This window comes from Spermophilus citellus (genome assembly GCF_964194105.1).
Source record: "Spermophilus citellus genome assembly, chromosome: 7".
In the NCBI taxonomy this organism is placed as follows: Eukaryota; Metazoa; Chordata; class Mammalia; order Rodentia; family Sciuridae; genus Spermophilus; species Spermophilus citellus.
The window spans coordinates 164,133,514-164,159,286 of record NC_138188.1 but is presented as its reverse complement, the minus strand read 5'-3'; the positions used below and the strand labels follow the sequence as shown (position 1 = coordinate 164,159,286).

Genomic DNA, 25,773 nt, shown 5'->3' with positions numbered 1-25,773 from the left:
CAAGTGTGAAGCATCTTCATCTCAATGACACAGAGTCTTCCAGAATATAGCACGCTGTGCAAGGCTTCTCCTCCTGGTCCTGTCTGAGCCCCAGCCATTCCCCGCCCTGTCTCTTCAACCATCCATCCTACCTACTGCCCATCCACCTGTCTGTTTATCTGTCCATCTATCCACACATCCATGTATCAATCCATCTATCCATGTCTCTGTCTCGCTATGTAGCTTTCCAGACATGTGTCTATCCACCAACTTGTGTGCCTATCTATGTGTGGCCAACCGTCTATGTAATGTCTGTCTGTCCATGTGTCCATCCATCCATCCATCCACACACCCAGCCACCCAACCAGCATCTTTATCTTTCGTCTGTCCAACATCTCCTAGATGCCACACCTACTACCAGTTGCTCCTCAAAACCCCTCCACCCTGCAGCCAGGTGGGCACTCCACATCTGACTGCAGGTCCCCACAGCCCTGAGGTCCCTCCCTCCTCTCCCCAGGACTGCCACACCAGCCGTGCCTGCCGGCCCTCCCCTCTCAGCCTGGCCACACTGCCTGGCCACACCTGTGCACAGACTCTGCCCACTCCAGGTCCCCTCACACACCCAACCTCTGTCTCTCAGTGTGTCCCCATCCCTCACACACCCAACCTCTGTCTCTAAGGCCCCAGTGTGTCCAGTCTTCATGCAAATTCAAAACCCTCCTGGCTTCCTGCCCAGCACACTCCCCCTCCATCAGCCCCAGCAAAGTTCCCTGAACAAAACCAGTCTTGCTGCCCTGTCCTGTAGGCCGGCCCGGCACTCGACACACATAAGGGTGAGCCCCACTGTCCCTCTGTCACACAGGAGACAAGCAGGGCAGAAGGCAAGCCCTCCTGGCCCCCAGCTGTGACGGTGCTCCCCCTGCAGAGAGAGCCCCAGACGCAGACCGTCGGTGCCACGTCCCCTCGTCCTGTCAGCCACCCGCAGCGCAGACCCCCATGCCGAGGCCCTGAACTGAGTCTGTCGACAGGGACCCTGTGGCCAGGCCTGAGGCAGGTTTGTGCAAAACACCACTCTCAGGCTTGAGTCAGCGATGGAAAGTGGATTTAAAGAATAGGCACTTCTGGCCGCAGCAAATTTGATTCAGTTCTGAGAGTTGCCTGAATAATTTATGGTCCAGCTGGGAAGAGGCTCCAGGTCCTGCCCAACAGTTCCCAGTGGCCATGGGGAGAGAAGCGGAGGAGCCCGAGGTCGGGGAGCCTGCGGCTTCGCCACTCCCTGACCTCATGACTTCCTCCTGTGGGACAGACAGTCTCGCAGAACACCACACGGAACCAGGTCACTGTGAGCTAAAGCTAAAGCAAGGTCACCCAGTCAGAGCACTGCTTCCCAACCACCAGCCCAGAGCCCAAGTCCTGGAACGTGTCCTCTCTGACCCCCGCTCAACAGGTCAGGGCCCGGCATGGTCAACTCAGTGTGTCCCGTGGTCTGTGGCCTGTGGGCCCTGGCTGCCCACAGAACCCAAAGGAAGCATGGTGCAGCCGAGGTGCCCCACGGAAGGCTCTGGAGAGCAACCTGTCCCTGAGTGGCCCAGCACCCTCCCAGCCTGGCTCACTAGGGTACATGAGGGTGTGCATGGCTTGGCCCTCACGGTATTGGGGGGAACTGAGACACACCCTCCACCCCCTACCAAGAATCCCACCAAGAAGCAGAGGACAGGTGACCGTCGATCACCTGAGGCCCCAGCCCTGGAGTTCTAATGTGGGACCCAGCTGGTCAGGGGCTTCCTGGGTAGGGAGGGGTGACCAGCCAGGATCTGTCTCACATACCCCCTATGGAGGACAGAGCGTGGCCATGGACCAAGGCATACCTAGAGCTCATCAGGGTCCACCCGAGGCCCAGCTTCTGGCCTGGGGATGTGGATACTTCTCAGTCTCACTCCATTCACTCACCTACGTGGCCAAGAGACTGGACCCCTCAGCCACCCACTCCTGTCACCTGGGAGGCTCCTCTGCTGCCTGAATCTCAGCGGAGGCCCACCCTGTGCCTTGCAGCCCTCTGTCTCCGTCTCCAGTCCTCCGGCACCCAGCACAGCGCGGCAGGCTCGGGGGGCCGCAAGGGCGCTCTGGAGCCCTGCGGAGCCCTGCCCGCCCACACTCTCTCTGCAAAGGGCAGACTCGGCCCTGTCCTCCTTTGGCCCGGCGTCCCACGGACTGATCTCCCTCTCTATCCTTCACCCACCGAACTCACTGCACTCTGTTCTGGGTCCCTTGCTGCCTGGTCCCTCCAGGCCAACAGCCTCTCGGGGTCGGCCTGGGGGCTGCACGCCTGCCACCCCACCTTCTTGGTCCACTCGACGACTCTGCTCTCCGTGAAGGTCTCAAACATCTCCTGGAAGAACAGGCTGAGCTTCTGCTGCATCAGGCAGATGGTGATCTCCGAGACCGGCAGGCTGGCCACCTGGGCGATGACGTCAGCCACGCGGCCTGAGCCCTCCACGATCACGCAGGGCGTGCCGTTGGTGATGGCGTTGTAGATGGTCTGCAAGGCCCAGGCCCACGCGAGGTGGGCAAGGTCCTTGTCAGCCCCGGTGCCTTCTGATGGGCCCTGGCTGAGGCTGGGCTCGCCTGCTGCTGGGACGACTACGGGGCTGGAATTTACTGGAAGCATTTAGTACCTGGAGTGTCCCCAGGCTCGAGGGACAGGCTCCTCCTGAGCAGTGTGGGTGCACCCCTCCCCAGGGAGGCCTCTGGCCCACATCTTAATCAGAGGGCTCCACAACTTTCCCATGGACACTCAGACATGAAGCCACAGAGGAAGCTGCATGTGCCCTGGTTACAAAGGCCCAGGGGAGGCCAGGACCACATGGAGACCCTGAGGCCCAGGGTGAGCTCAGCTGCAGGCAGGGCCTGACGCAGGCTGCTCCCAGAAGGATGCCTTCTGCACTCGGGGCCTGCCCTGGGTGAAGAAGCACAGGGTGGCCCTGACGGCAGAGAGCCAGGAAGGGGACTCAGCCTGGGTAGGCGCTCTGAGGAACCTGTCCAGCCAGGAGCCCAGGGTTCTGTTCTCACCTGGGGTCCTAAATGGAAGCTGGCATCTTCCATGATGCCATGAACAGACCCCCCCCAGTCTTGCCCCAAATCCAGACCTTTCTACCACAGATGGAGTGGGCTAGCGTCCATGGAGGAGGCCAAGCACACACCATGGAGTGGCTCTGGAAGGAAGGTCCAGGAGCACCTGTTAAGGCCACCTAACAAATGTGCTTTACCCTGCTGCTGCCCAGGATCTGGGGTGGGAGCGAGGACCTTGGAAACACTCCAGGGCGTCTGGGCGCAGCTTGCAGACCCCTGGCCTCCTAGAGGAGTCCGGGGAGCAGAGAGCCAGCAGGCCCCCTCCTTGCTCCAGGCCCCTTTGGAGCATCTGTTGCTGCCCAGGCCACCAAGTCACACTCCCACCCAGGATCCTCCCTGGGTGACCCCTGTTCCACCTGGAAATGGCCCTGCCCCTGGTGAACTCCCCCTTTCTGTCTCCCAGGGACAGCTCATGGCCCTGTCCCACCAATGATCCCACCAGGAGGGAGCAAAGACTCCTCAGCCAGTCCTCCCAGGCAGCAGGACTTGGCCCGCAGCCCGCCCTGCGGCCAGTACTCACATGCAGTGTGCCGGGGCCGCCCTCTAGCACCACACAGACGATGGGGATCTTGATGGCCACACCTAGGCAGAGCATGGAGCCCACATGAGGGAACCTGTGGGCACGACCCTCTGTTGAGGTCACTCTTCCCCACCAGCTCATGTCACCCAGCCAACCCATGGGGAGTTCACCATGTTGGCTTTCTCGGGTGGGCGGGCAGGGCCAGGCTGGGGGCCACCAGAGCTGGTGCCTTGGGCTGCCCTGTCCTCTCTACCCAGCAGGCCACTGCGACTGCCTGCTTTCCTCTGCAGCCCGGCCATGTGCCTGGAAGTCCAGGCACACCCTGCAGAGGGCACACCCGGCAGGCCCTCGTCCTCCTGCACGGGCAGGGCCAGGGCAGGGAGCTCTGTCCACAGCCCTCTGTCCAGTCCCTGTGCTCTCCAGCACCCACAGCCAGGGGATGGGGGCGACGACAGGGATCCCTTTCCCTGACAGCAAGTCCTATCCATCCACCTGCCACCACACGCCCACCCGGGCTTCTCTTAGTCAAAGTGGGATTCTCAATGGGTGTTCCAGACCAGCAGCATCAGAATCACCTGGGAAATCATGAGGAGCACGTTCTCTTCCCACCAGACCTGGGAGGTCAGAGGCCCTGCGCGGGGCCAGCACACTGGGTACACCAGGAAGCTCGAGAGCCACTGCTCCAAGCACCCCACACGCCTGGGTACCCGCCCGAGACCTCCCCATTACCTTCTGCACCTCCTCGACTCTCACACAAAACCCTACACAGGCATCCCAAGGTCCTGGAGCCCACCCATCCCACCCCCGAGAGTTCCGAGTCAAGCTCTGAATCTTGACCGTTGCCCCTTCTGAACTCTGAACCTGAGATTGCCGTGGTGCTGAGGGTCGTAGGGTGGACGTTCTGCCCGAGAGCACACAGACAAGCTGCGGGCCCGCGTGGATCCCCACCCGGGGGAAGGGGGCAGGAGAAGAGCAGGCAGCCTGCTGGAGTAGGGAAGGGGCTGGGGAAGGAATGCAGGCCACGTGATCACACCTCCAAGCACCCGCAGGCCAACGGCCAGTGAGGCCAGCTGTGTCCCTGGCATTGCCCAGCCGGCGCTCTCTGCCCGGGGAGACCTGGAAGCCCACTCCACTCACCTCCTCTCTCCTTGGTCTGCTCCGATATGAACTTCTCCAGCTTGGTCCTCAGGGGGATCTCCACCCCGTACTGGCCATGCGTCCCGTCATCCACAAGGATGAAGTGGGAGTGGTTGCTGTCCAGGCAGGTCAGGTTCCCTTGACCTTCCTCGTCCAGTATATACTCGGCCGGGAAGCCGCCCTGAGGGTGGCCAGGGAAGCATCAGGTGGACTGGCAGAAGTCCCACGCTGTGATAGCTGGGGTGGGGGCAGCAGGCTGGATGACGCACCCCCAGGGAAATCAAGCCCCCATCCCGGGAGCCTGTGGACGCTGCCTAATTTGGAGAAAGGGCCTGGCAGATGCGGCTCAGGACGTAACCCAAGAAGACGGACCTGTGTTGCTGGGTGCACCCAGAGTGCCATCTCTGGCACTCCTCAAAGGCAGGGCAGAGGGAGACCCACAGGGACCAGGAGGGAGCCATGTGGCCACAGAGGCCAAGGGCAGAGGTGCAGCCACAAGCCAGAGAAAGCCTGGCGCTGCCAGAGATAAGAAACCAGTTCTCCCTGAGCCTGCCAGAGATAAGAAACCAGTTCTCCCTGAGCCTGGGGGGTCCCTGCCACACACTGCTTCTGGCCAAAAGGCACTGACTTCAGAGTCCTTCTATCCTTTCTGCTGCTCTAAGGTTTGTGGTAACTTGTTCTAGCATCACACGAAACTAATACAGACTTTGGGACCAGGAGGTGAGGCGCTGCTACAAAAAATACCCCAAAGGTGCACGTGGCTCTGGAGTTGGGTGGGGGGCAGAGGAAGGAAGGGTCCAGGCACAGGAGGAAAGGCCTCACTGCCTTGCAGAGTCTATCGGTAAGGACGTGGGTGCTGAGGACGCGGTCAGCGCTCAGGAGGGAGCAGGAGCGTGGCCTGAGTCTTCCTTGTCTCAGGGAACACATACGTAGCGCACTCTGAACTTTCATAGAAGGATAAACATGAAAGCGTGGAGCCTCCAAAGGAAACGAGAGCTTTTTATCAGAACTGGGGGAAGAGAGTCGGCAGCACCCGCGCTGGGGGTCTGTGGGAGGCAGCATTGTGCACGATGCCCTCGGGTGGCTCAGGAATTCCCCAAGCCAAGTGTCAAAGGTGTGGCCTGGTTTCTTTTAGCTGCTTCTCATAAAATGCACAGAAAAGGGGATAAATTGAAGGGAAAACTGACAGGCAGAAAACCAGGACTTGATGATTCAGGAGATGCTGGGTCTATCTCCATTTCATGCAGAGCTCAAGGATTAAGAGAGTCCCTGTTAGGAGAGGGTGGGGGAGCCACCAGCCTTCTACATGGGTGCAGGGGCCAGGCGTGTGACTGTGGGCACACGACCATGCAGCACAAGCCAGGAGTAGAGAAGCCATCACCAGGAACCATCTGAGGCCAAATCCTGCGACATGCGCAGGAGACCCCCAGGCTTCTGCAAATGTGCATCAGTAAAAACCTGTCCTGGGGCTGGGGATGGGGCTCAGGAGGTAGCGCGCTCGCCTGGCATGCGTGCGGTCCAGGTTCGATCCTCAGCACCACATACCAACAAAGGTGTTGTGTCCGCCAAAAACTAAAAAATAAATATTAAAATTCTCTCTCTCTCTCTCTCTCTCTCTCTCTCTCTCTCTCTCTCTCTCTCTCTTTAAAAAATAAATAAATAAATAAACCTGTCCTGAAAGGACGAGGGCAGGACAACATGAAGAAGGCGGTCAGACCCCCAAACCCTCCAGAAAGAGGCTGATGGCCCTGAAGGAGAAACGAAGCTCTCGAGGGCAGGAAGCTGTCCAGGGGCTGGGCTTGTAGCTCAGGGGTGCAGCCCTTGCCTCGCATGTGTGGGCACTGGGTTCCAACCTCAGCACCGCATACAAATACACAGTAGGTTTATTGTGTCCATCTACAACTAAAAGATATTTAAGAAGAAGAGAAGGAGAAGAGGAAGAGGAAGAGGAAGAGGAAAGAGGAAAGAGGGAGGAGGAGGGGGAGGAGGAGGAGGAGGAGGAGAGAAAATGGTGCCCAGGTGAAGCCCGAGCCGAGGCCCTGGGCAGAGCCTCCAGGCATGGAGGATTCCCCGGGTTTCATAACCTAGTACGCTTTCCATGCTGGATTTTGGAATTGATTGGGATCTATGGTCCCTTTGTTCCCTCCATGGCCCCCTTAGAATAAGCCCATGATGACCACAATGCCTGTCCCCCGCTGTGTCTGGAAGCCCGTGGCTGTTTAGCCACACAGGCGCTCACAGGAAGAGGAACTCTGCCCAGGACCAATCCCACAGTGTCACCACACCTGAGAGGGACATGGAGATTTGGGACTGACACAGTCAGGGACCCTGAGGACCGAGCGAGGCACATGTCTGGGGGAACAAGACAGCCAGGCCGGCCCCTGGACGCGTGGCGTTAGCAGCCACACTGGAATATTAGGGTTAGAGGGTGCACCATCCTCAAGGCTGGGGAGCAAGTCAGCAGCCAGGAGGGGGCTGGGACGTCCGCTCAGCCCTCTGAGCCTCGTGTGGGCAGAAGTGCCAGCTGCAGCCAGACGGAGCAGGTCCACTCTGTCCTGGAATAGCAGAGGCTGCCCAGAGGAGGGCTCCAGGTGGTGGGGGAGGCCATCGCAGAGCACTCACAAAGGGACCCAGAGTCCCCCCACCCTGTCAGCAGGGAAAAGAACACCCTGGGTGGAGACGGAGGCCTATGAGACAGGAGAGCACAGAGGGTGGGAGCAGGGAAGCAGGTCACAGCGTCCTGGACGGGAGGGGACACCAGGAGCACCCCTGCCTCCACCGAGGAGGCTGCAGGAGCTGTGCCCTTGTCCCCTGCCGGAGCCAGCTGGACACCCTAGGGAGACTCCCCTCTGGCTCTAGCAGCAGTCCCTGAGGAAAGGCCTCGCCGGCACCTAACTTCTCTGGGCCCAGGTTCATTTCTACAACGGACCCCAGGAGCCCGAGGCCAGTGACGGGATTCGTGAGCCGCCGACATTGAGACGGGGTTCTGAATTTTGAGTTGATGCTAAATGGGTTGATAATTTGGGGGCCCAACCACAGGGTGAATCTATTTTGCGTGTGGGGTGGACATAAAGGCTACATAAAGGCACCAAGCTCTCGTCCCCGGAAGGGGTCAGGGCCACCTTCCTTGGAAAAGGGCTCTTCACAGTCGTGAGCCCAGATTATCTCAGTGGAGCCCAAAGGCCAGCACAAGTGTTCTTGCAGAGAACACAGAGAACGACGACACAAGCCCCCAGCCCAGGGGTCCCAGCAGCCACCAGAGCTGGAAGCGGCAGGAAGGACCTCCCCGGAGCCTCGGCGCTGCCCCGTGCCCCTGGCTGTGGCCACGGGACCTGACTGCAGAGCGTGACTGTGGGCGCTAGGTTTCTGTTCTTCAGTACCAGCCCCAGGGGAGGGATCTAGGGGTGGCCTCGGGGCACAGGCACACCTTCCCACCACCACAGAGAAGGGGCAGCCTGAGCTCAGCACCGGCAGAAAGGTGGCCGAAGTGCTCCAGCCAGGAGCCCAAGTCCAGTGACTTGCGTCTGGGTTTCCCCCTGGAGAGGAGGTGCAGGCAGAGCAGGACGTCACCTTGCCAGGTCAACACCCGGAGAGTGTGCACGGGGTCTGAGCGGCCTCCTGCCTCCCGTCCCGTCCAGTCTCTGCCCTCCGGCCACAGTGTCCCTGTTGCCCAGCTGGTGGCCTGCTCCCTGCAGGGTCTGGGGAGATCTCGCACAGCCCCTCCCTCCCACCGAGCCGGCCACCTCAGGAGCAGGTAGGTGCTCACCATGGGATGAACCAGCCCCTCCCGGTTGTGGATGGTGCCCCACGTGGCCACTCCGATGGTGATCACTTCTCCCTCCTTGTAGCTGCTGCTCAGGCTGAAGTCCCGCACCGCCTCGCCCACCTGCTTCATCACGCCAGTGTGCGAGCCCCCCGTGATAATCCAGGCTCCTGTGGAAAGGAGACAGCATGGGCAGGCCCCGTAAGTCCTGATGCATACCCCACCACCCACAAACTGACCCCCAGGGTGCTCTGGGCTGGCAAGGCCGGCTCCTCAGCACTCAGGGGCGCCCCAACACATCAGCAGACCAAGTATCCAGGCAGGGACAGGAGTGAGGTTGCTCCTGATCCCCCACCCGGTTCCCTTGGAGGACCACACATGCTGCCTACTGCCACGTGGCTCACAGTGGCACCTACAGGGGACATTCTTCCTGCCCACTGTCCATCTGACCAGGTGGCTGCCTGGTCACTGCATGCAGGCAGGTAGAAGGACACCAGGATGAGCATCCCGAGCACACACTGGCTGTGCCTCAAAAGCCTCAGTTCCCAGGCGGGGTCTGCTGGCCCAGCCTGTGACGGAATAGAGACAGCCGTGGGTGGACCCAGTGCTGACGGCGAGCCAGGACCCATCTGCTGCAGGCTGGGTGACGTGCTGACCAGAGCCTCAGAAGTCAGTGCTGAGAAGCTGGGTGTGGTGTTGCCGCACACCACCCACCCAGACACCCCCACACACCCCCCACACATACACACTCAGACATACACACACACACACACACCCAGACACACACACACACCCAGACACACACACAATCCCACACACCCAGACACACACCCACACACACTCATCCCCCCCACACACCCCACACCCACACACACAGACACACACTCACAAACACCCAGACACACACACAATCCCATACACCCACACATACACCCACACACCCAGACACACACCCACACACACTCATCCCCCCCACACCCCCCCACACACACACACTTACACACACAGACACTCACAAACACCCAGACACACACACACGTTCACACCCACACACACCCAGACACACACACCCACACACACCCAGACACACACACCCAGACACACCCAAACACACACACACCCACATACACCCACACAACACACACACAGACACACACCCCCACATACACTCATCCCCACACACACACCCTACACACACACACACACACCCATCCCCCCCACACCCATCCCCCCCCACACCCATCCCCTCACACACACACCCACTCACCCACCCACTCACCCACACACTTACACACACACACACCCACATACACCCACACAACACACACACAGACACACACCCCCACATACACTCATCCCCACACACACACCCTACACACACACACACACCCATCCCCCCCACACCCATCCCCCCACACACCCATCCCCTCACACACACACCCACTCACCCACCCACTCACCCACACACTTACACACACACACACACACAGACACACACACACCCACATACACCCAGACACACATACACACACACACATACACACACACATACAAACCCACACACCACACACACACACAATCCCACACACCCACACACACACATACACCCATCCCCCCCACACACACCAACACACACCCATACACCCACACACACTTACACACACACAGACACACACACACCCACACACTCACACACACACCCAGACACACACACACACATACACCCACACATCCACACCCATATACACACATACCCAAATACACACACACTCATACACACACAAACACACCTACACCCCCACACACACCCATCCCCCCACACACCCACATATACCCACACCCACACACAAACACACACATACACACATACCCATATACACTCATCCCCCCCACACACACTCATACACACATACACACACACACACCCCTAAAATGTGTCTGTGGGGGCTGGGGCTGTGCCCGTGGTAGAGCACCTGCCTCACATGCGTGAGGTCCTGGGTTCCACCCCAGCACCACATAAAAATAAACAAATAAAAATAAAGATATCGAGTCCATCTACAACTAAAAAAGATATTTTCAGAACGTGGCTGTGGCTCTGGGGCCGGAAGCCGGCGACAAGGAAGCCGTGGTGAGAGCTAAAGAGCAGGCGACGAGGCGAGCCGTGCAGGGCCTGGGGCCGGCTGAAAGAGCCTGTCCAGCTGGAGGTGCCCTGAACACCCCAGCCCCTGGCCAGTCCCCCGTGAACACTGCCGTGGCCAAGACGGGCCCAGCTCTGGAGGCACAGCTGTGTCTGCTCGCCCAGGGCACCAGGGAGCCTGGAGGACCTGTGGCCCGCCCGCCCCTGAACTCGGTGTGGCAGGGCACCGTGTGTCTCGCACCCTCCAGGTGGGCTGGGCCCTGCTCGGCTGGCACTCAGGGCACTCTTGGGAGGTGACCGGGCTCCGGGAGGAAAGGCGGGGGAAGCCCTCGTCCCCAACACTGCAGGGAGTCTGGGTGACAGCCCAACTCCCACGGGCCCTCGCCCACAGTCCCACGGGCCCTCGCCCACACTCCCACGGGCCCTCGCCCACAGTCCCACGGGCCCTCGCCCACACTCCCACGGGCCCTCGCCCACACTCCCACGGCAGCCCACCTGCTCTGGCCTCGCCCGGCCCCTCCCGGTCACTCAGGATACTCATGACTCCAAGGCCTTGATCGCTGGCAGCTTATGACCCGGAGCCAGCCCTGGCCCCAAGGCCAGCCCAGAGGCAGCTGGACATGAGGGAGGAGATATGGACAACTGAGGCGTGGGGAGTTGACCTGACCTGGGATGGGGACTCAGCCACCTGGAGCTCTTCTGGCCCCGGGGCCCCGGCCCTCCAGCACAGCCCTGTCGACCTGCCCACCCCCAGTACCTGCAGACGGGGCCTCAGTGCCCACCTGTGGTCTGGGCCACCTTGACCAGGCCTCTCCGGAAGATGCTCTTCAGCCTCAGCTTCATGTTGAAGTTCTTGGCTCCGCCAGTCACCGAGATGAGAAGGTTGGGGACATCCAGACCCCAGTGCTGGGTCATGAGATGGTAGATCACGCTTGACGGTGTGTCCTGGGAGACCCGGACGTACTGCAGGGGAGCAGAGGACGGGAGGGGCCTGCTGCAGGGGTGGCAGCCTCCCACTGGACACGGCATGGGGCTGCCCTGGCCCGCCCGACCATGCCCCAGGGCCCAACGGCACAGCGAGAGGGGCAGGAGCACCCGTTGGCACAGGCAGTGCCTGAGAGGCCCCACTGAGCAGGGGACACCATGCACCTTGGTCCAGACCCAGCAAGAAAAGTGGTCGGTGGGGCTGGGGCTGGGGCTCAGTGGTTGGGGACTCAGACAGATGCCAAGGGTGTCCCCAAAGCAAACAGGTCACACATTGCAACTGAAGCTCAAACGGACACCACAGTGGTCGCTGCTTGCCACCCCTCAGGGCAGCTGGCCCACAGAGTAGAGCAGGCCCAGGGCAGGCCCATGGCCACTCACTCCTGGAACTTGAACCACACGGCCCCAGAGGACTGTGGAGCCACTCTCTGGACACTCAGTCCAAGTCCCCTGTACCTCCAGGCTTCTCACTCACTGCCACAAGCAGCATTTCGTATCACTGACTGTCCCTGGCTGGTGACTGTCCCTGTTAGAGGCTGCCAGGAGGAGCCTGGAGCCAGGAGGGTGTTGGGTTAGGACACTGGCTCAGGCTCAGCTGAGCTCAGATCCACCCCCTGTCGCTGCTGCCCTCCGCGGCTGTGAGTGACAGGTGGGCCTCTCCATGCCTCTTGTCCTCATAGAAGCCAGACATCAGGACTGCCTTCCCCGTGACGTAAGGACAGACGAGCAGGGGACTGGGAATACCCACATGTGACACTGGGATGCAGGGTGGCTAAGGAGCTGGCGGCTGCCCAGGAAGCCCAGGCTGCATGGTCCCCGGCCTGGAACCCCCCCTGCTCAACATCTTCAGCCAAGCGGACATCACCATGAGGGACACTCAGGGTATTCAAGGGGAAAGACCCACCCAACCATGAAGAAACCATGGGGTTCCAGAACCCCAGCAAAAAAATAAATGGCACCAGCATCCATCTCAGCAGGGCAGGGGGGTGACTGCTACATCAGAAGCTTCCGGAAGCCTTGCTGGAATGCAAATGGCTGAGCCTGGATTCAGTGGGCACCACACTGAGGTGGAGGTCTTGCAGAACCTGGCCGGGGCAGGGCTGCCCCCAGCAGTCCTTCCTGGCCTGTGCAGGCCCCAAGGCTCAACTAGACTCCTCTCTGCCCTGCCCAGGGCCTCTGCTTCCAACGCGGGGCCTTCCGAGTCCCAGCCTCCCCTGCCCTCCCATGCCCTCACCACCATTCACTAGCACACCCCAAGTTTGCCTGCATCCTGGGTTCCTCTCCTTACTCCGCACAGCCTCCAAACCCTAACGAACACACCGTTCAGGGTCACCCAGCCCTAACTCCCACACCACTCCAGCTGCGCCTCCTGGCCCGTCCCGTCCCTGGAGTGTGGTGGGCTCCCACCCTCACCCACGTGTCACCTGCTCCACCCAGTGAGGTGCACCAGAGTGGCAAAACCAACCTTCCCCACTTTCTGGCCCAGGCCCGTGAAGACGATGTCACCAAAGGCGTCGGTTGGCATCTCCTGCACGTGCTTCTTTGGGTCCCACTCCTTGCCCTGGAAGATGTGGGGCTTGGTGGCCTCCTCCACGTGCTGCTCCCGTGTGTAGCCGCACTCACATACCACCTTTCTGCAAAGACAGCCACCAGCAGGAGTGAGGCGCCTGCTCCCGGGGGACAGAGGGCCCAGGGAGGGCCAGGACTTACGTGGCCAGCAGCAAGGAGGCTCCCTGCCTCCAGCCAGACAGCAACAGCAGGGCCCGGCGGGGAGGGAACTGCACCCCTCCTGCCAGCAGCCAGGAGCTGCAACCCCCACCCCCAGGCCAGGATCCTCCCTCAGGAGAGCTTCAGGTTAAGATGGAATCTTTTTACTCCTTTCCTGCTATTCATTAGGGTTTCCGGAGCAAGAAGAGATCGACTCACTGCTCTTTATCTCATTAAATTGAGAATCAACATATATTTTAGATTTCTGCTTTTGCTGCTAACAAATGACCTAGTTAACTAAATACAGAGTTCAAAGAAAAAAACCTAACCCAGATGAAACCGGACCCACGTAGTGTAGGGCGAGCCGACTAAACCAACTAAACCAGGAGAAACAGAACCAGGTCCTGCCCACTGTCCACTATGGGGTCCTGGGCGCTTCTGACTCTCAATTTCCCCATCATGACAATTAAAATTAATACACTCCTGGCCCCCACCCTACAAAATGTAGAGACCAAGGTAGAAGGGGCAGGTTTAGGCTGGCGAGGATCTTGGCCAACACCCACATGACCTCATTCTACGGAGGGTGTCCTGGTCAAGGCCGGAACAAGTCCCTGGGATGAGGACCCAGAGGCTCTTGGCCTCTGAGGAGGTTAGAGCTCATCCCTGGTGTTCCCCAGGGGGCTAGGGCAGGGAGCTGCACCAGGACCGTTGACCAAATTAAGTGGTCAGAGACCCTCCAGAGCCCCACCTCGGCCTCTGTGTTTGCTGGTGTCAGGAGGCATGACCAAGGTCAGAGGAACTGTGACAAAACAGGAAGGAGAGATGCAGACGAGGGGCAGAGGTGCAGAAGGACAGGAGACACACGGTGCCCAGCTGAGGGCCGTCAGAAGGGGGCGGAAACATTCCAGGCACATCAATAGACGCGACCCCAGCTGCGTGCTGGGAAGGACGGGCACAGCTCCTCCGCTCCTGTCTGTCTGCAGAACAGAGGGAGCTCTGATCCACTCCTAGGGCAGGGCAGTGCAGAGCACCTGGCCCCCTGACGGAGAGGGCAGAGAGACTCTGCAGGAGAGAGCTCAGGCAGCAGGCCTTCGGCCATCTCTAGGGGGCCTGCCCCCCAGCCCCCGTGTTCATGGGGCCCAGCCTGCTCCCACAGCCCACGTGGTTCATGCGGAACACCTATTTCCTTCTGGGAGCCGGCAATTTGGGTGGTTGCTGGCAAGAGCTACCTGACCAGCCCAGTGCCCACCTGGGCTGCGGCCAACTGTCCACAAGTTGCTCCCACTCACCTCTGGATCGGGGAGCTTTTGCTGATGCGAACCTCAGCCCTGACCACAACCACAGAGGCCCTCGAGTCTCAGTGGGTCACTGAACATGTGGTGTGGCCGAGGGGACCCAGAAGCAAGTGTACACGGCCTTCCTTGGCCCCAATCCACAGCCCTTCTCTCTGGGACCCGCCTGTCCCGAGGGATGAGGGCTTCTCTTGCTCCACCTCTGACAAAGCCAGCTTTTGGGAGCAGCCGTGCATCCTCACTGGGTTTGTCGGGACCCTGCCTGTGGGACCCCTTACCCTCTCCTGCAGAGTGGCCCCCGTATCCATGGGGGGTGGGTTCCCGGACTCCCATAAAACCAGAGACACTCAAGTCCCTTTGACAAAATGGGCAGCATTTGCATAGAACCTCGCCATCCCCTGTGTGCTTTAAGTCAGCGGGTTATTTATGACACCTGATACAATGCAAACGCTATATAAATAGTCGTTACACTGTACGGTTAAGACGTAGACAAGAACAAACCTGCAGTGTTCAGGACAGGTGGAATGTCTTTTTTCAAATGTTTTCCGTCTGAGGTTGGTTGAATGGATGAGAGACCTGGGACCATGGAAAGCCACCCCGCACCATCAGACCCAGCGGCAGTGAACTGGACACGCCTGTGAAGCGCCAGGAGTACTCAGGGAACTGGCCACAAAGCTATGAGGTGAGCTTGGTGGCAAACTTCTCACCCTCAAGGACCTGTCCCTGTCACCACCTGGGGAGAATTGTGGCTCTTATCTGGAGAGGAGCCAGGCTGGAGCAAGGTTGGTGTACAGGCACTCACAGTGACCACACCTGGGCGAACCACAGAGCCTGGGGTGACATTATTGTGTCACGTTTGATTCTGCACCCTGCTCCTCCTCTTTCCCACCACAGGACATGGCTCCTTCTGAGTCAGTTGTAAGTAGCAGCCAGACACCTGGCATAGAAAGTGACACTGCTTTGGTCCCAGCCTCAACAGAGCTTGCAACTAGCAGGACTGACACCTGCTGAGCCCCAGCCACAGGGCAGTGGCCACGGAGATAAGAGCAGAGGACACATGTGCGGGGGCTACTACTGCCCAGCTGGGTGGTCTAGGGGACCACATGGCAGAACTGGCATATGCAACCAGCCTCCGAGAACTAGTGTGATTCCCCAGGGAGGAGGGAGAGGAGCACACAGCAGGGCAGGGCTGGAGGGAGGCACCCCAAGTGGGCAGTGCTGCCGGGTGCTCTGCAGTCCTGGGCACAGGAATGGACCTGCCGTTTGCCTCACAATGCCCTTTGCTCACCAACTCATGGGCAGCCCCTGCTGGGGAGTTGTCCACCCAGCAGTGCATTGGACATGGGGTGGCGGCCCCACCCAAGCAGTGGGCTCCAGCAGGGAGAGGGGAAGGTAGCAGGGGCCCTTGTGGCAGCTGGGACTCTCTAGACTTTGGCCCCCTCGACCTCCAAGGGGGACTTGGACTGTGGACGTCCCCCAGGACCCTTTCCCATTCCTGGACGCCACTGCTCTCTCTTCCAAGGAAACAAGATGCTCTGGGGCAAGAGCTGAAGCCCCAACCTGGGCCTCAGTCCAGGGCAGCCACATCACCACCCTGGACAAGTCACCCAAACCCTCTGCCCTGGGGTCTCCCCATCTGCCAAGCAGGATGAGGCTCAGCCTGTTCCCCCAAAAGGCTCCAGGGGTGAAATGGAGATGCTTCAGGGTCTCTCAGCCTGGCCTGGACACAGGGTCCTTCCATGGGACCAGAGGAAGGAGAGGGAGGCCTCAGTCCCAAAACACAGCACTCACCCGGCATCGGACAGTTTGGAGCTTTCCACGAAATACAGGCATTCTTTCTTCTTGATGTTTTCAGGGATCCATGAACTGAGATTTTCTTGCTGGGGGTAAAGAGGACCCTTTGAGACCCAGAGCCCACCGACCACTCACCCCCTCGGGTGCACCATGGCTCTGCTGCCTGAGGGCTTGTGAGGACTCAGGGCCATACTGAAGGTTAGGAGTGCCCTTGCCAAGGGCTTCTGGGCGTGGGTTCAGGAGAGAGGAATGAACATCCGAGTAGGCACAGCACTGCCCAGTGCACAGGCCAGCGTCACCTGGGAACCCCGCATGGGGGAGGCGCGAGGGTGAGAGCCTGGGCACCTGACTTGGGCCCCGATATGGAGAAACTGGCAGACCCCATGCTGCCTGCCTGATGTGGCAACTGCCCAACTCCAGCAGCGCTTTCAACACAGTGCATACCTGGAGCTGCCTAGGACCCGAGGGCCCTGCCCCAGGCAACCTGGTAAGGGATATGAAATCACTGGGGTGGGTAAGGAGAGGCAGGGGCTCCACGGTGCTAGTCGGGAGCTCAGCCTTCTCCCAGCGGCCTCGGAGCAGACAAGGGGAAATGGTTGTGTGATCGCAGAGGGTGAGTAAGCCTAGCCACCTCTCCTTCTCCCTGACTCTCCTCTCCCAAAGCACGTTTCTGGGCTGACCCCACGGTCAGCAGACCCCGGTCCAGGAAAGAAACAGGCCATCTCTGTGGTCACATGAGGCTTGGCTGACCCGGCTGGTGGTATATTGGCTGCTGCTGTGGTCACACAGGCTGGCTGCAGGTGGCCAGGCAGAAGCCTACCTTTTCACTGCTGCTGAGGTGACACTGCAGTCTTCTGCTCTTGCAAAGGCTGCTGTGGCTTCGCCGGAGATGGGGGAGCATACCCAGATCAGCGACCCTCCTGGGTGGCACCCCGAAGCCCTCCTCCTGCTCAGAGCCAGCTCTCCTTGGGGCCAAAGGCTCCATCCTGGTCCCCGACTCTGGCTTAACCCTGCTGCCTCCTCCCTAAGGAGGTTTGCAAGGCTGGGGTTTCTGGAAACACGCCACGGGAGGCTGTTGAAATAGATCAGAAAGAGGAAGAGGAGACGGATGTTCTGAAAGGACCCAGCCACATGTTTCTTCACAGGGAAGCCTCATCCGCTTCTCCCTCACTGGGTCACACGTTTTCCCAGCCTGCCGATTCTGTGGCCCAGCCAGGTCCCTGGGAGGCCTGGAAGGGCACACACAACGGGACTCCCCAGGCCCATTCACAGGGGCCTTCATGATGATTGCAACCTCAGACCCCTGTCCAGCTCCATCCCCCTGCTCCCTGTGTGAACTCAGGGGGCGCAGAAGGTGGCGGGGGGAAGTCAGAGCCTCTGCCCTGGGGTGCACCCTGCGTCTCGTGTTCCAGACATCCCTCTTTCGTTTTCTAAAAGGAAAGCCCCTGCGGCCCCAGGTCAGGTTCAGGAAGCACTGCAGAGACCATGCTGGGGACAGGGCACTGGCTAGGACAAGTCTCATTTTCTTGAGGCCTTTCTCCCTGGCTGGGGTCCCATTGCCAAAGCTCCAGAAGGCCACTGGGTGACTGTCCTCATTTCCCACAACAGATGTGCCCACACCTGGCCAGGCTGTCGCCAGGCGTCCTCTCAAGGCCATCTGTGAAGACAACCCTACCCTCAGGAGGGAGGGCTGGCTACAAATCTTGTCCCCCCTGTCCTGGAACCCTTCTGGACACATCACTTTCACCACACATGGTGACCTGGGCAGGCTGACCCCTACTTGTCCCTACTCCCTGAGTCCCTCACTCTCCAGGCCCACAGTTCAGGGTCAGGTCTGGGGGTTCAACCACTGGTTGCTGACCGTGGCAGAGGCTCCTGGGCCACGGCTCTGCCTTCTCCTCCCCAGGTACCCCTGGGCCCCTGCACTCCCAACCCTGGACCCGGGAAGGCAGCCAGCCACCAGGTGCCCTGTGCAGCTCTGAGATCAAGGAGCCACCTATTCCCAGGGTGGCCTTTTCAGAGCCCCCTGCTCCCCTGCAGAGCAGCCACCTGCCTCCCAACCCACTGCTGAGGGAGGCATGACAAAGAGGGAAAGCAGCCCATCCGCGCTAGCCCCTAGGGCCTGGACTAGAGGCCGCTCCCTGAGATGAAGTGGGAAGAGCGCAGGACGGAGGACCCTGCCTGTGAGGACCCTGGAGGGCCTGCGTTCACTGTCCCACTTTGCAGACTGCTGGCCACCCCCGCACATCTGTGGGGTCTCAAGCCCATTCCTCCAACCCCAGCTGCAATCAGCCCTGGGGCACGTCCAGCCTCACTGCCCCGACAGCAGTCCAGGTCAGAAGCCACACTGTAACGGCCAGCAGCACACCTCTCCCGCTGCCCAACAGGAACCAGGGCAGCAGGGTGGGCTGGGAGAGCCCTGGACCCAGGGCTGGTAACAACCATGTGAAAGCTCTGCTCCCTTCTCTGGGTTCTTCTGTCCTCGGAGTCACAGGCTTTCTTCATGGACCACCTGAAAGCAGCCCCCGCCACCCTGGTTGATAGCTAGCTTCTCCGTAGGCACTTGGACAGGTGTCTGTGTAGACAGGGGATTCAACAGCATGCCTGCTTGGTCTCAGGACCTTCCACAAACAGCAGTAAATGCACCCGGCCAGAGCCTGACAGGAGCTGGAAGCTGCTATACTAGAGTAGGGAGGCATGGGTCACGGCCCATGTGCTGGCGGAGCCCCCAGGAAAGAGCCCAGCTGCTGGGGGGCAGGGCACTGCCACATCCTCCCCTAGTAGCCACAGAGCAGCAGCTCCCCAGCCCCAGCCTGGCCTGCGAGACCACCCCCACCATCAGGGACCACAGACCTTATACAAACCCAGGGCTTCCTACCCCACCCCCAAAAAAGTCACCAGGACATAGAAGGGGCACTGACTGGCCCCTTCACTGTAAACTCTGTGGCCTCTTGCCCTCTCTGGGAGGTCTCTGGGCATCCTCAACACCTGGCTGTAGAAGCACTGGGGGACAGGGAATAGCTGAGCACAGGTGGAGGGCACAGGACGCGGGGATCCAGAGCAGGAATCCAGATTAACTGTGCCCTTCATCCTCCCACCAACCCCCTGCCGGGGCTGCACAGGGTCTGCAGACAGATGGCCTTGGAGGGCACTGAGACCACGCGCGGGGTCCGCACCGCAGCGGGTGCCTCTGGACCCCGCCCGCCAGCCCCTGAACTCACCCGCCCTGTGTCTCTGAAGGGTGCACCCTCCCCCACCCAGGCCCGCGCCCCTGCACCAGCGCCCAGACTGCAACGCGCCGGAGCATCATTCCCGGCACCCTGCGCCCTACCCCCGCCTCCCGCTCCCTTGCACCCTGACAACCCCTCCCCGGCCCGTGCCTCCACCCGCCCCACACTCCCTACCCCTGGCTCGCGCCCCTGCACCTGCCGCGCTGAGTCCCAGGGCACACGCACACCTGCCGGAGGCTCGGCGTCCCGGCCTCACTCGCACCGCGGCGCAGGACCGCTGCCCGGGCCCTGCCGCGCCACCCGCATCTCCCCGCCGAGCGTGCGTGCGCCCTGTATCCGGCGCAGTCGGAGTCACCCGCAGCGCACTCTGCGTCACTCAGCCGGGAAGAGTCGTGAACAGTTCTCCCCAACCGCCCCAACTTGCGGTTGGTCTCCCGTTCACCCTGGGACCTGGCACTCAAGCCTTCCCGGGGTCAGTGGCAAATGTCTCTGGAAGGGCACATGTGGACTGCAATGATGGCCTCCAGACCCTGAACCGCTCGGGGGAGGGGAGAGACAGGGCCGTCCCAGGAGCACCTGGGCAAGGGTGAGTGGCCCCACTATGGCCTCAGGAAGCCCTGCCCAAAGACCTTTGCAGCAGCCTCACACAGGTGGTGACCTGAAGCCAGAGACCATTCCCAGGGATTGAGACTGAGACCCCAAGAGTGGGGCTGCCTCGGGTCCTGCTTTCCAGGTCTGTCATACCGGGGATGGGCAGAAAAAGCCAGCCAGATCACGCTTACACGACCATCAGCCTCTGGCCACGGGGCTGCACTGCTGGGCTCCTGTGCCTAGCTGGGGGAATGTCAGGGACTGCGTTGTCATAGTGGCTTTCCAAAGCAGCCAGGCCACCCAGACACCAATGTTTCACCCCACAGACCCATTCTGCCTTCTTCCCCAACATCAGCGGGAAATGCCCTGCTGGCACTCCTGAGCCCTGGTGGTCTCACAGTTAGGGAATGTAGAGGGTCCTGGAGTGTCTGATCCAGTGGTGGGGGCGCGGGTCTGTCCACAGACTTCTGCCTGACTAGCCCCTCCTCTCCTTCCCTGGGAACACTGCCCATCTTCCAGACTCCTGCCCACAACCTACTCCTTGGCCTGTTCCTGCCCTCTGCAGGGGGCCACTCAGCAGTGCCAGGCACCCGAGGCTCAGGGAGGTCCCCAACCTTGTCAGTTTCTATGACGCTGTGGGAAAGGTGTCACCCCTTGTGTCAGAACACTGTGACACACTCGCAAACGTAACTGGGGCCTCTCCTCCAGAGCAGCTGGCACGGTGGACCTCAGAACAGGTAGTTGCACAAGTGAGTCTCCATGCCGTGGCTTTTTCTGAGGGCTGCACACTGCGAGGGCTCAGACCTCCAGCCCCTGCACCACTGTCTTCCCAGAGCCTGGCCAGTAGGAAGTGCTCCATGAGAGCCAGCTACCACAGAGTCCTGACACCCGCCATGCCCCAGAGGGGAGTCTTAGACAGGAAGAAGATGGAGTCCGCCATGTCAGTAAGCTCCATCCAGTGCTCCTTCCCCGGGTACCTGCTGGCCCGAGAGCCATCCACTAACTGAAACTCTGTGGGCAGTTAATATTTCATAAGGCAGCCATAACTACAGAGCCATCGGATGGACAACCTGGACTTTGGTTTCCAAGTATCCCAGGGCCTCTATGGGAGAGTCATTTAAGGTGAAGTGGTTAATCAACTGAGCATCTCTGATGATACATCTGTGCCTGTGTTGCCCCAGAGAGTCTCCTTCATTTCTAGAGAAAAATCACATGCTTTACAAGAAGGCCATACAATCTTCCAGAAGCCACTGCAATGGCAATTATGAAACATTCTTCGCATAAAAACAAAAGGGGCACCAACCATAAAGCAGGAAGGCAGCATGTTCTGATCTGCGTGGAGAGCTGCCTCAGGTTCCGATGCAGGAAATGTCCAGCACAAGGAGTTTTTCATGGCATGGACATTATGACCAAGATAAAAAGCCCCCTGCTCTGGCAGCAAGGAGAAAACCACAACTGGTGGGGAAAAAATGTGATCTAACACACTCTGGTCACGTGGATGCACAGGAGCAAGGAAAAGCAGGCTGCTGGGTCCTGAGACCAGAGCAGAGGGAAAAGGCGGTGGGGTCTGAGGACAAAGGAGCACCCAGCAAACTTTTCCTGTGTCGGGATAGGTAATAACTACTGCAAACTTTGCAAGCAGATCTTATGATCTCTGTGCAGCTTCACCCCTCTGCCTCTGCAGCAGTAAAGCAACCATAGGCACTGCAAAAAATGGATTGGTGCCTCTGTGTGTCAATAAAACTTTATTTACAAATACAGGAGGAGAACCACATTGGGGTTTGATCCATGGTCTAAAGAAGTGGACTTCAGTCTGGAACATCTTTATTTTCCTTCATCTCTGTGATCAGCAAGTCAACTTCATTCCAGAAACATCTCAGCAAAGAGAACTGCTCTTGCAATGTGTAGTGGCAAAGAGCACCCCACAAGGGTTCAAAGTCAGCTCACGGCATGTTTTCTGGACTTCAATAACAGGTGGAACCTCTTTATAACTACAGTGACAGCAGATCTGGGAGTGACCCAAGGCCAGAAAGATCTCTGAGGACACTCTGAGTATAAATCAACAAATCTGAGCTGCTCTTCTCTCCCACCACAACTAGGATTTGCCCTGGAGGTCTAAAACACTGCTGTTCCTTCCTGACTCTGTGGCCACTGGTGTAGGTCATCTGGCAGCAGAGGGCAGGCAGGCCCACAGCTGGTTGAGCATACCCTCCCTGCAGGGCTCTCCAGGTGCACTTGTGGTTCTCACCACCACGCGTGGCGAGAAGGAACCTCATCCCTCGTGATGAACGATGGTGTGTGTGTGCCTCCCCATTCCCCATGTGATGGCATTGAGTCCCTTTTGGAAGATATTAGGTCATGAGAGTGGGGCCCTCAACGTGGGATTAGCATCCTGATAAGAGGAGACACAGATGTCCTGCTAGTCTTTCTCTCCTCTCCATGAGGACAGAGATAGCAGGTGGACCAGACACTAGCTCTACTGGCACCTTGACTTTGACTCCACCCTCCAGAACCTTGAGCAATAACTGTCTGTCACTTCAGCCCCCAGTCCATGGCACTCTGTTAAAGTGAACTGAACAAACTGACATCCCCCACCCATTGAGGAGGGGCTGGGGCTCAGAGAAATGGAAAACTTGCCCAAGGCTCCTAGCTGGGAACTGTCAGGTGACCCATCCAGCTTGCACCTGAAGGCAGCTGTGGACCCTGCATTGTCAGTGGGTCAGTGGGGGAGCAGTTCCCGAAGCCTCAGCCCTGTGCCAACTCAGGAAGGAGACAGGCTGCTGCCATCATGGCCTGCAGCCCACAGGAGACACCGTGAACAGAACACAAGCGGGAGAATCATCTCCAGTTGCAACAGATATCATAAAGAATCCAGAGGAGCTGGAGAGCAGCAGGCGTGGTCCCAGGCCTGGCCGGAGGCCTTTCTGAGCAGTGACCTGGAGGAAGTGATGGCATGGCCACAGAACTGCCTGAATATCTCTGGACACAGGCCAAAGCAAGGGCACAGGCTGGGGGTGGCACACATCTGCGCTTGGGGAACAACAGGAAGGCCAGGGTGGTGACAAGAGCCAGAGGTGGTGGCAAGAGAGAGTGGGAGGTAGGGCCAGCAATGCACGGAGTCCCTCCATCTGATGAGACCACTGCCCAGGCATACTTAGGAGAGGTCCAAGCCAGGCCACCCAGGTCTGCTGCCCCAGAGTCCTTAACCCTCAGAACTGGGAGAAAACAAATGCACCCAGCCATGAGTGTCAGAACCCCATTCAGTGGCAAGGGGAGTCCAGGCAGCCTAACTGGTGAGGAAAGAGGTGGCCTTCCATTCAGGTAGCCCTCATTCCCTGGGAAGCAGGCATTTTACACTGGGAGGTTACAGGGCAGGGGGGAGGGTGCTCAGGGTCACCACCAGAACAGGACACAGGAGCAGGGGCAATGTCCCATGACATAAGTGTGGCCATGGCCCCTCTGAGGCCAGGAGCCTTTATAGCTGTGCCACCCTGACACCTGGAGTCTGACCCAGGGACCCTCCCATTATCACCCAGTGATTAGTGGGAAGGGTGTGACCCAGGGCCAGCATCCTAGGAATAAGGCAGGTCCAGGGAAGATATCAGCTCTGAGCTGCCAGGAGCTTCCTGGGCAGGGAGGTGGGCGACACACTGGGCCTGAAGCAGTTCAGCTGGCACACAGCTGTGCACACTGATACCCGCTTCCTGTTCGTGTTCCAAGCCTCATGTTCCAAGTCGGGCATAGCCCGTTCAGAGCAGCCCATGACTCAGATAGGACCAATCCCCAAACCTGGAGTAGAGAAGTTGGGAAAAGCATTCTTTCTGCTGTACCCAAAGCAGTCAGGATGCATGCCTGGATCTGGAGGGCAGGGAGCATCAAATGGGACTAACATAGGGGTGGGCAGAGCCCAGGCACTGAGCACAACATCTGAGACCCTGGATGGAGCCATGCTTGAAGCCACAACCCTGGACATCTCAGGCATGGGAGTCAGTGTTTCATTTTTGGTTTAGGCAAGTTTGGGTCACTTTTCTGCCTATTTCAGAGAGACAAATCCCTTTTCAGCACTCTGACATTAGACATTTATTACAGGAATTGGACATCATGAGGGTGGCAGGATAGGAAAACAGGAAGCTAGAAGTTGGAGAATGTGGGGCCAGTCCCTAAGCAGCCCTCCTGAAGCAGGAAGCAGGTTGGAAGCAATTGCAGGGACACAGGGATTGGGGCATGTCCAACTCTGGAGGAAAGACCATCACGGGGCCTGGTGAGGACATCTGTGCCTGAGTTTGCAGTAAAGGATGCTGGTGGCCACACTGCTAGTGGACAGCAGGACCACAGAGAGGGGAGAAGTGGCTGCAGATCAAGGAGCACACCACATATTCTATGCCTCTCCCTATCTCTAACCATGATGGCCTTCCTGTGTGACCAAGGCTGCTGCTCCTGCGCCCTCCAAATATGACGCAACCTGTAATCCCAGCAATTCAGGAGGCTGAGGCAGGAGGATGGCAAGTTCAAAGCCAGTCTCAGCAACTTAGTAAGGCCCTTGGCAACTTAAAATAACACATATCTCAAAATAATACATACATACAAAGGGCTGGGGATGTGGTTCAATGGTTAAGCGCCCCTCGGCTCAGTCTCTGGTTTAAAAAAAAATCATATCTCATGCAACCTTTCGGGGGTCAAGTCTAGCCTGGAGTTGTATAGGGAAGGGGTTCGGCAAAACGCAGCGGATCCCCAGCTACAGTACCCAAAGCGTGTTCTATTCAACACGCTAAGAGTCCACTCTAACAGAACCTGAATTCACCAGGACTTCCTCCCTCTAATCCCACGCCCTCAAGCAGCCACCTAGACGCCGCAGGGCGGTACCCCATGGCCCAGGTGACGCTATTTAAGTTGTCATCCTAAAAAGAACTGAGACAGGCTTTCCAGAATAAACGAGTTTGCGGTAGCCTGACTGCAACCGCAGAGGCGCGCTGGACAGCTGCTAGGCACATCCCAGGGGCCGGCCGAGGAAAGGCTTCTCAACACCAGAATCCAGGCGAAGTGTTCGCAGCAAATCTCCCGGTTACAGAGTGAGCGGGGCCAGGCGGGAGCGCGCCGGAGCCGACGCCCTAGCAGGGCACCTGCGCCTCCGCGGGGCGTCTGCACCTTTCCTGAAAGGGGAGGAAACCTGCGCAAAGCGCCGCGCTGCCCCGGCCTCGTTTCACAGTTAAAGTCGCGTAGGTCAGAGCAGCGAGGGGACCGTCCCCTCCATGCCCAGCCGCGGTTCTGCAACCGGAAAGCACCCCACCGAGCGCCGCCCACCGCGCGCACTGGTACCGCGTCAGAACACGTCAGAACCCAGCGCCACTCACACACGCCGGATCCTCAAGTGACCAGGGGGCGGGGTGAACGAGGGGGGCGGAGCCACGCGCTCCGCGGGAGCCCAGGGGCCCTCACTGCGCCGGCGCGGGACCGCCCACTCGCCCGTCGCCAATAGGCTCGCAGCATCCGCCCCTGACGACGCAGGCTCC

The 25,773-nt window shown here is 59.4% G+C and overlaps 1 protein-coding gene across 2 annotated transcripts in view; it reads right to left on the bottom strand.

The window, feature by feature from the left end:
• TRPM2 (transient receptor potential cation channel subfamily M member 2) overlaps positions 1 to 19,983 on the bottom strand; it is a 52,156-nt gene extending 32,173 nt beyond the window's left edge. The window contains exons 1-9 of one of the 2 annotated variants that reach the window (XM_081301314.1): positions 19,868 to 19,983; positions 17,263 to 17,514; positions 16,440 to 16,528; positions 13,115 to 13,283; positions 11,448 to 11,628; positions 8,532 to 8,698; positions 4,766 to 4,946; positions 3,629 to 3,690; positions 2,318 to 2,518 (exon numbers count right to left, since the gene is read on the bottom strand). In XM_081301314.1, coding sequence (XP_081157440.1) covers positions 2,318 to 2,518; positions 3,629 to 3,690; positions 4,766 to 4,946; positions 8,532 to 8,698; positions 11,448 to 11,628; positions 13,115 to 13,283; positions 16,440 to 16,528; positions 17,263 to 17,427 — 1,215 coding nt within the window. In that variant the 5' untranslated portion in view covers positions 17,428 to 17,514; positions 19,868 to 19,983. Of the gene's footprint in view, positions 1 to 2,317; positions 2,519 to 3,628; positions 3,723 to 4,765; positions 4,947 to 8,531; positions 8,699 to 11,447; positions 11,629 to 13,114; positions 13,284 to 16,439; positions 16,529 to 17,262; positions 17,515 to 19,867 lie in introns of those variants that run through there. The other variant, XM_081301315.1, reaches the window with a different exon arrangement.
• Positions 19,984 to 25,773: the final 5,790 nt, after the last annotated feature.